This window comes from Porites lutea, chromosome 12 (genome assembly GCF_958299795.1).
Source record: "Porites lutea chromosome 12, jaPorLute2.1, whole genome shotgun sequence".
Taxonomy (NCBI): Eukaryota; Metazoa; Cnidaria; class Anthozoa; order Scleractinia; family Poritidae; genus Porites; species Porites lutea.
The window spans coordinates 5,279,232-5,288,822 of record NC_133212.1 but is presented as its reverse complement, the minus strand read 5'-3'; the positions used below and the strand labels follow the sequence as shown (position 1 = coordinate 5,288,822).

General features: G+C 38.1%; 1 protein-coding gene across 1 annotated transcript in view; it reads left to right on the top strand.

Annotated features, from left to right (window-relative positions):
* The first annotated feature begins 2,335 nt into the window (after window positions 1–2,335).
* The window catches only part of LOC140921960 (uncharacterized), a 16,090-nt gene continuing 8,834 nt past the window's right edge, over window positions 2,336–9,591 (top strand). The window contains exons 1-11 of the mRNA XM_073371973.1: window positions 2,336–2,363; window positions 3,860–3,951; window positions 4,342–4,428; window positions 4,657–4,854; window positions 5,574–5,642; window positions 5,852–5,917; window positions 6,733–6,802; window positions 7,439–7,519; window positions 8,045–8,286; window positions 8,626–8,714; window positions 9,480–9,591. The exon at window positions 9,480–9,591 is cut by the window's right edge and continues 100 nt beyond it. Coding sequence (XP_073228074.1) covers window positions 2,336–2,363; window positions 3,860–3,951; window positions 4,342–4,428; window positions 4,657–4,854; window positions 5,574–5,642; window positions 5,852–5,917; window positions 6,733–6,802; window positions 7,439–7,519; window positions 8,045–8,286; window positions 8,626–8,714; window positions 9,480–9,591 — 1,134 coding nt within the window. The remainder of the gene's footprint in view (window positions 2,364–3,859; window positions 3,952–4,341; window positions 4,429–4,656; window positions 4,855–5,573; window positions 5,643–5,851; window positions 5,918–6,732; window positions 6,803–7,438; window positions 7,520–8,044; window positions 8,287–8,625; window positions 8,715–9,479) is intronic.

The window sequence follows — 9,591 nt, the reverse complement described above, 5'->3', positions numbered from 1 at the left end:
CGTGACGACATTAAAAACGACTGTGTAGCAGACTATTTTGAAGCATGATGGTGAAGCTTTTTATTACGGCTGAATAAGGGTTCCAATTTTCTCCAAAGTATCTTCTGGATCTGAATAACTAAGCGATTTTCTTTAGTCCATGAATGTAATGTTTTTGTGCAATGCTGTATCACGTTAAGCCCAACTCATTAGTTTTGTTTGGAAAATCTTAAATTATTACGGGTAGTGATTTACAGGTCGTGTGTTAACTGTTGCAATAAAACGTAATACTGAGTAGAGCGGAGGTACAAGGCAACTGTAATATCATCACGACTGAGCCATTCTTCGGTGGTTCCAACAATGTTACCTCTTGCGTCTTTGGTTGTTCGTTTTGCGACTGGGTAGTGGGAAGCCTTTACACAAGCGAAACCTGCTTAAAGACATCGAAGACTGTTGGCATGTACACAACAAATGTTCAGTCTTGAAAGACCTTCACTTCACTTAAAACTCTGTTGCCTTCGCATAGATCTCTAAGATCTTTAAAACTCCCTCCGCAGCTGATGTTTTGATTCTCGAATTAGCATTAGATGATCGTTCCATTCATGTACAATTTTCGAAGCTTATCTAATAAATTCCATACGGTTTTCTGAAGTTTAATTTTTCCCATTTCACTCCCAGGTTAAGCTATTTTTCGTATAGAGAAAGGAAACCTAACTTTTGCGGAATCGAAAATACGATGCAGAGAGGAATCAGAAAAATTCTCACTTTCGTAAAACTTTATATTGCAGCTGATTTTCGGGAAAATAATACTGAAGCCCTCGTCATTTCTAAAAGACTCAAGTTACCCTAGGATTACCGAACAGATAAAATTTTTTTTTAGCGCCACTTAAAATACATTTTTAGTGATCTAAAAGTACTCTGGATAGCCTAAAAAGTGTTTTCAATGCAGTTAGGGGGAAATCGTCGTTGGGTGCCCCTGCAAACTGGCAAAGGCAAGCGCTCGTCCCCAGAGCCACTCTGCTTAATTTGTAACGAACCAAGACCACGTGACCAAGAAACGACTGGCTCTGAGGACGAGAAAGAGCAGCACTTTGCAAATTGCTTCATGACATTTATTGCTTTAGTGTGTAAACAGTAGCTCGGTGGTGGTTGTGCCACAAAGTAAATCTACCGAGGGGTGTAGTAGCTCGGCGACCGTTGTGCCACTCAAAGTAAATCTACCGAGATGTGAAGCTCGGCGGCGCCTTTTCATCTTGATTTGTGATATTTTCGGCACCGGACAAACAAATATTTAAGTTCTATGTTATTTATTCGGAAAACCTTATAAACCAGCCCACATGCGGTAGTGCCCCTCAAGTTACTGAAATCAACAAACTCGACCAAATTACTGAAAAAGTTATTGACGTAGGCACACACATTCCACTGAAGGTTTTGATGATTCACTTGAAACGTGTGAAATTTAGACGGGTGTAGCGTAAGTGAACCAGTATTCAAATTAACACAATTCAATTAATTGTGCCGTGCCCGCGACGTTCACCAAAAAAATGTGGTCTTGGGTCTTTAATATCAGCACAAGTTAAGTTACGGAATCCGAGGTGGCTCAGCCACTTTTATTTCTATTTGCATTTGCATTTGCGTTTTCCTGTCGTCATTTACATTTTGTTTTGTGTTTTTTGTTTTAATTTTAATTTTTATTTGCATTTTAATTTTCCATTCAGTTTTCATTAGCATTTTCATTTGTGTTTGCATTTTTGTTTTACCTGCATTTGCATTTCAATCGGCGTTTCATGTTTATCAACACTTTCAGTTACGTTTCCGTTTTTCTTTGCATTTGCATTTTGCTTTTAATTCTTATTTTTTTGTGACGTCAAAATCATAACGGAGGGTCAAAACGCCATTATAAGTGACGTCAAAATCAAAATGGGGAGCAAAACCTCATTATACGTGACGTCAAAATCAAAATGGAGAGCAAAACCTCATTATACGTGACGTCAAAATCAAAATGGAAAGCATAAATTCGTTATCATGGGTGGGTGATGACAGTGACGAAGATGCCCAAGAGAGCGAGTCATATTTCTTCAGGTTATATTCCTTCGTATTTTTCACCTTATTGGAGCTTTTCAAAGTACAGATAGTTGGATTGAATAAAAAATATGTCTTGACAACGAATATCTAGTATTATAATGGAAAATTAATGTTAGCGTGTTACTTGAGACCTTTCAGCTGTCGGGCCACCTATATCGTAAGTTATAACCTACTACAGATGTATTCTATTTCGAGCTATTACCTGGCGCATGAACACAATTTCATCACATTCGATATCGTTTCCACGTGCGCGGTTGATTGTAAATCCAGGATGTGCGACGAGCATCGACGGGATCGAGGTTAGTTAATATCTATACGTTTACATTTATCAAATATACCTTTATTCCCGGTAACTATGACGAAAATATGTTATGGTTCAGTAAAAATTATTGAACAGACAAACCTTGTCTCATACCCTGTCTGCACGAGAGTGGTCTTATTCGGGGGTGAGGGTCATGGGTGATGGGTAAGGGGTAGGAGGTGAGGGGTAGAGGTCTGGGGATAAAACTAATAAAATTAATTTAATTTTATTAAACAGCAACTTCACTTCATTGAGTGAAAGAGATTGGTATACTGAAGATCTATTGTTTGCATTATTTTGTTATTTTCATGTGAGGTTGAGCCCCCCTCTTCCCCCCTCCCCTCCCCCCCTTACACACGCACACCCCTGCAGAATTAATGATTGGAATGAATGCATTATATTTTTTAATTATATGTGCGTATTATGCGTATCAAAACTAATCAATTTGTTTGCATCTTTTTTTACAAATTTGTTCATCCGCGGTTTCAGGAAAGAAGAAAAAAATTCTCATTCATCAGGTGATAACATATCAGAATTAATTGTAATTGCATCACAGTACTTTCCCAGGCTCGTATAATATTGATGGGGGAATGTTATTTTATTTTCCTTCTTTTTGTCATATTTGGTAATTCTGTATTTCCAGTCATTGACTTGAAGCCATCAGATAACTCTGGAATCAGGGCTTTTTCCCGTCAATTCCAAGCTGTCGAGGATCTTTCATTTTAGCCAACAAATCTTGAAATGAGCACTTGGACAAACAGCAGCGAGGGAAAGCCGGTTGCTAGACACGCTTGGAATTTGGCCGAGTCATAAATGATGTCGGTTGCTCGTGGTTAATGAAACAGTCTGATTGCTTCCAGTCGATGTACTAGTTTCCAAAGTTGAGATAGTTTGACGACGTTTCCATAGATTTTGGATATACGGGATTTCACTCTTAGCCGGACTAGTTATTTTCTGTTACAAATATATTTATAATAATAATAATAATAATAATAATAATAATAATAATAATAATAATAATAATAATAGTATTAGTAATAATAATTCCATAATTCCTTTAGTAACCCTCGGCACTATTTATAGAGCTTATGAAAGTGGGGCTAAGCAAATGACTGAAACAAATAGTTCAAATATAGCGAAACATGATAGGATTAAGGAAAATTAAAATCCCGCTACTGGCCGAAAGCATACGAGCTTACTTTGTTTACTTTGTTTCATTTGTTGTTATATTGATTGTTCTGCTATCGTGAAATCTTCACGTCCAAGATGAAGTCAATAAAGTTGTTGTTATTTAAAAGCGTGGTTGAAGATCTGAACACTATACTAACGAGAACAAATCCAGCTAGCGGCCAGGGCGGAACTTGAACTTGGGGCCTCCGAATTCAGGTGCAAGTCCAGCGCTCTAGCCATTCTGTCACGCTGCCTCCTACGAAGCAACTATATTAAGTGGTTGATTTAGTAACTAATATATTTATTTATTTATTTGCTTTCTAGACGACTTAGACTTTGATAAAATGCAGAAAGAGGTAAAGGCGAAAAGGCAGCAATACCTCTGCCAGCAGCCTGGCAGAAATAGACTTCAACAGGTAGTGCCTTTTGAATGGTCAATGATATACATATCTAGTCTCGACTTGAAAACCATCCTGAGGATATTTGTAAGTAAAAAGGCGTTAAAAGGCCGGGTTTGGGGGCCCCATAAGCTCCAACATCACACTAACAAAGGAACAGGAAAGGATAAAAGAAAGGTGGAGAAGAGAAAAAAGCAAGGTTGCATTCTTAGTTTTTATAATTGCTATTTTCTATATATTTTTTGTCTGAAAACGGTACATTTAGTGCTAACGTTATCAAAAATCCTGCTAGATATGTATCATGCATTGATATTATATATATAATTATATATATAACTAATTTTACCTTGCTCACCATGCCAAGATTATGGCTGATTTTTATTTGTCTTACATTCCCACTTTTGTCAGGCCCAGACGCTGTCGGTATGCCCATGTGAAGCAGTGAGAAAGACGACAGGGAAAGTCATCTACAGGCCCTCAGGAGAAAAGATAGCAGTCAGTACATACGTTGTTTTTAAGCCCAAACTAGTGTAACATGTAGTGTTTTTACCCGCAGTTGAAATAGAGGCCTCTCTCTAATAAGCGCCGCATCTTTAATAGGAAAAAGGAAAAACCGCCGCGGCGTTTAATCTATCAATTACAGTATATCTCTCCTCTAACAGAAATTCATGTGTCTTCGCTTGGCTTCGTTCACACTCAGTTTTTTCCTTTTTTCCCTTCCAGGTTACCTACTCCTACAAGAAAAAAACAATAGAAGGTCTTCAAAGGACTTTCTCTAAAGCATTACACGGGATCGAAGAAGAACAGGAGTTTACAAAATTTTCTCGTAAAAATACATTGTACATCATTTCCAGTGGCGCCATTTGCAGGGAGGACGCCCACGTGGCTAATAGAACAGCGTTTATGTTTTGCGTGGAAAAGGTATGGATTCATCTTTTGACTAAATAATAAGTTCCTTGTTCTTAATTTTTCTAAAGTAGCAGAAATACCTGTAATTTTGCTGTTACGTGTAGGAACTATAGGAATGGCCACTTTTGGACATTCTTTATGCTTAGATATGCCGGTGTTCAGGTGAATGAGATTATTACTATACTACCTATTACCTGATCATGATGCGGTTTGCAGCAGTTGAAAAGACTAAACGGTTTCCCTCAACCCTCAGTAAGGTGGGGTGGTGGGTGGAGGAGGAGGAATATCGAACTTATTTAGTTGAGGGTGCATGTTATTTATTATGATTATGATTATCATTTTCATTATTATCATTATTATTATTATTATTATTATTATTATTATTATTATTATTATTATTATTATTATTATTATTATTATTATTATAGACCCATATAGTACGAGAAATATTACGAAGCATCGGATCACAACCTGTGATCACGGATACTCCGCTGCATAATCCCTCTTGGCCGACAGCTGGGGTCCAAGCAATGTAAATACTTCATTCACATTCCAAAGCCTCTCGAAACTGTTACCAATAATTATTTGGATGGTTTGAACTGATCCAAATTTTTCAAATTTCAAATGATGATGATGATGATGATGATTGTGATAATGATTTTTTTTTTTTTAATGGCACTTCGTATCCCAGTGTTTAAGTTTCTGCTAAATCGCAGTTCACTTTCCCTCAGAGGGTCAACACCTTACCAGACGCATTTGACAGTTCTGGAGACGACAGAGGAGAAAGCAATACTGTAGAGGTGGGTTACGTTTTTCTTTAATGACTAGTTTTATCCAAGGCTTGATGTAGGTTTTGTTCTCTCTCATCTTTTGTTTTTATATGTCAGCTATAAAAAACATGCTGCCTTCTTCCTCGTTAATGGAAATCAACTGCATTCAACCCAATTCAAGACACCTTTTTTTCTTAATTTATGAGTTAATTTGATCCATGGTTGCTCTCTAATTGTAGGAATCGTCTTTGACATCGTATACATTCAAGCGTGCAAAAGGTTTTGAGGTCCCTCAGACCAAGAGGGTAGGTATCTATTTTTCCCTGTTACAGGTTCCAATCCAAATTTGGTGTTAGAGTACTTTGTGTCAAGTTTACTTTTGGCTTGTTTTAAACAAAAATTTGCGTTTAGCGTACTCTATACTGATACATTGAAAATCCCTGTTTACGGTTCGATTGATCGTGAAAGAGCAATGACTCTCAAAGTACTGATATGCACAACTACAAGACCAATTAACTATAATACTACTTCAAGACTTTATTATAAATTTTCTAAGGAATATTTTTACAAGTGTGGCACCGCAAATAGCTATAGCTAGTCTAGGCGGGCACAGGAACGGATACAAACAGAAAATACTGCAATTAAATTAAGGTGAAAAAAAGAAAAGTAGAGAGCAAGGCAGATTCATCAGTTCTCAAATAAATATGGAGCATTTAGCTAATTGCAAAAATTATAATCTTTCGAGGAAAGATATAAAAAAAGATGCATTTAAAACTCTAAGGAGGAAAGGTAAACAAAACATTAGCAAGGTGTTTTTATAGGTAGGGGATGGTTCAGCTTTCTTCATTTCAAGAATAATTTCATCTATTTCATACTAAGTTTCAATCCCTGAAAAACTATCCAGGCATTTTTTCTTAATCGCCCAGCCCTTCCTGTGGCTCAGAGTTTATAATATATTTATTGCTTTTATTGTAAATATTGAAATGGAGGCTTTGCTGGTCGGCCTGGCTAAATCTATATCTTACGGTAAAAAAAGAGGAAAACAGGTACGACCCACATTACTTACTGTATTGTATGAATTAGTTGTTTGTGCTTTTATAATTTTTCTCTTCCCTTATAGAGCTTATCGAGATCTTTTCGCCAACCGAAGAAGGACGGGAATGAGCATCAGTCGAGCTTCCTTCCGCATGGTAAGTTCTAGTAAGAAGAAGTATTTGATTTTTCCCACCCGTGTATCACAGGGGCACCCAACGGGAATTTTTGACAAAAAAGATCTCAAAACAACAGCAATGAATAAAGCTTTCGGAAGCCATTTTAAGGATTTTGGGGGATTGCTGGAAAAATTTATCTGTTCTTCACTCCCACCAAGACTAATGAAAGAATTCTCAGCCAGCAAGGTGCACCTACAACCTGCAACCTGACTTACTGGGATGTTTCCCAGCAGACGTACGGCTAGACATTACTGGCCACTTTGGGTGTGGTCATAGGGCAAATTTAGACCATCAGTGGGGCTGGAGGAGGAGGGAAAACGATAGGAAATTGGTTGTGGCCTAAGGATGTAATTCAGCCCTTCAGTGGGGAAGGGGAAAGGTTTCTGGCAAATAACACTGATAACACCACTCCAGACACCAAATCCACTCAGACAACCTGAATTGTCTCAGTTCCCAGGTCATATCATTATTTTTTTAAATCTCCCAGCCAGCAAAAATTGGCCTGAAGAACAGATATTTTGAGGAACAGATCCATTGAGTGCCCCTGGTATTGCACGTGTTTGGGTGCAAGCATACGAGAGATAATAATAAGGCTTGTTGTTGCGTTATTTTTAGAATTTTACCTCAAATCTCGCATGCCGGGTAGTGCCCTGGAACATATGGCACGGTGCGGCCAAGATGTTGATGTTAATACCGGTATGTGTTCGGTTTTTTAACCTTGGATAATGTATACTTTTATATTTTTGTCAATCTGAATGCGTGTGCTCAGTCATGAACGTGTATATTAGGAAAACGTTTTTTAAAACATGCAAAACTTTATTATGTCACTATGCTTTTCTTGTTACGATAGTGAAAGATTCCCTGATAAATTTACGGTCATTCGCACCATGGAAGGTTGAGTAGTTTTCTTTCTCGGTTAAAATTCTGAGTATGTTTCGTAATTTTTGGGCGTGTCCGCCTAAGTTGCATTTTTCACCCTAAGCAGACCGATAAAATCGGACATTATATAACGGATCATTTGTATGGGCTGAAGCGAATTCTCCCACGAACGAAACACCCGAGACGGGTACTTATATTAGGGTGTGAAAACAGCCAGTAATCGAATAGGAAAGGTTGTCCTAGACAAGCAAAATAATGTATTTTTTGTGGTTGTCACAATAGTTCATTTGAATGACTGGAATGATTCTCGTTAATATCTTTATCTTTATATGTGTTATATAGATACGTTCCTCGTCCAAGCATTCAAGGTGGATAAAATGAATTTCAGAGGAAAGTGGGAACTAGCATCCCAGGAAACCGTCATAAATTTGGGGGAGCTTATCGGCAAAGGAGGCATGAGGGAGTGCTATGCTGCCTTTGTACAAAAATTCCCTTTGGAATTCGACATTGAAGCCCCCAATGGCTGGGTGGCTAAATTATACATGGCAAAGGTGCCGGGCAGCTCTAGTGACTTATGCAGAAAGGTAGTCCTTTGTAGTCATCATTTCTGGTCGACCATGATAACATATTACGCGCGCTCCCCAAACAGAAGTGTGTTTTCATGAGAGCACATCATCGCCTCATGTTTTGCAGATTGAAAAACACTTTCAGCTTAAAAATTGATAGGATCTTTTTTATTGAACCATAATTTTGAGGTAACGAGATTGAAATTCTTGACAATCATACTGAAGTGACCAAAAAACGTCGTTTCTAAATCCAAGTCCACCTGCTAAAATCGGTTGTTCATAAAAAAATAGATAAATATATAACTGATAAAGAACTAAAAACGTGTAAGGATTGTTCCTTTTTCCTTTCTTAATCAGGACGTTCAAACTCAAGCCATCGTGCGACAGTTGGGAAAAATATTTCGCCACACTGTCAGAGGCATCCAGGGATTTGGTGAATTCCCAAGGTATTTCCTAAAATATGTTGGTAACATGGCTTCTTACAGTTTGCCTGGGTTGCTACCAGAAAAACGTGGGCTCGGGCTCGCGGCTAATCTGCGAACAGGTGTCTATTTTCGGGATAGAGTCGCTGGACAAAAAGGGAAGAATCAGGGCCTGGCTACCTACCAGTCGTTTACGTTTCTTCTAGCCATTCGCCGGAAGGGCAGGAGACGCGCGAGGACTAAAAACAAGTAGCTGCTCAGGGCAGGGGAGGAGCTCTGGCTACGCATTACCGAATTCAATTGTTTCCTTTTTTCAACCTAATCCTTCTAAATTTGACTTGCGCCTAAACGTTACACCCAATTCAAATTTAGAAGGAATTATATGGAGTCTCAAAACAGAACTGGGCCCACCCTAACCCTACCCCAGAGAGACAATTTGCCACACAATGCTAGCTTTTCGTAAGTAGGCCGCTTGGATGTTGTTCTTTCAGAATATCCTGACAAATCCCATAATTTCAGAAATTAAATTTTTAAAGTCTTCACACTTTGAAACTCAAAGCCTTCTAGAGCCTCCTTCCTTTTTCGCGCTTATACAAATGGAGGGAAGTGCGAAACATAGAGCGTCTAGTTCAGGCACATATGAATGCTGTCGTAGTTTCCATATATTGTCGATTTTTCAACGATTATTTTTATGGAGAAAATAATGCTTTTGTGAATATTTCATAGAAATTTCATTTGTATGAATATTTTCGCATCTCTTTCTTATTTGCGGTTTATCTTATTCGCCAGAGTTATTCCGTCATTTCTCGTTCAAAGGAACGGGACCGATGAATTTTTCACCATTGAGCCTAAAGTAAATGGCCTTTATAAAAAATTCATAAATAACGATGGGCATGCCACT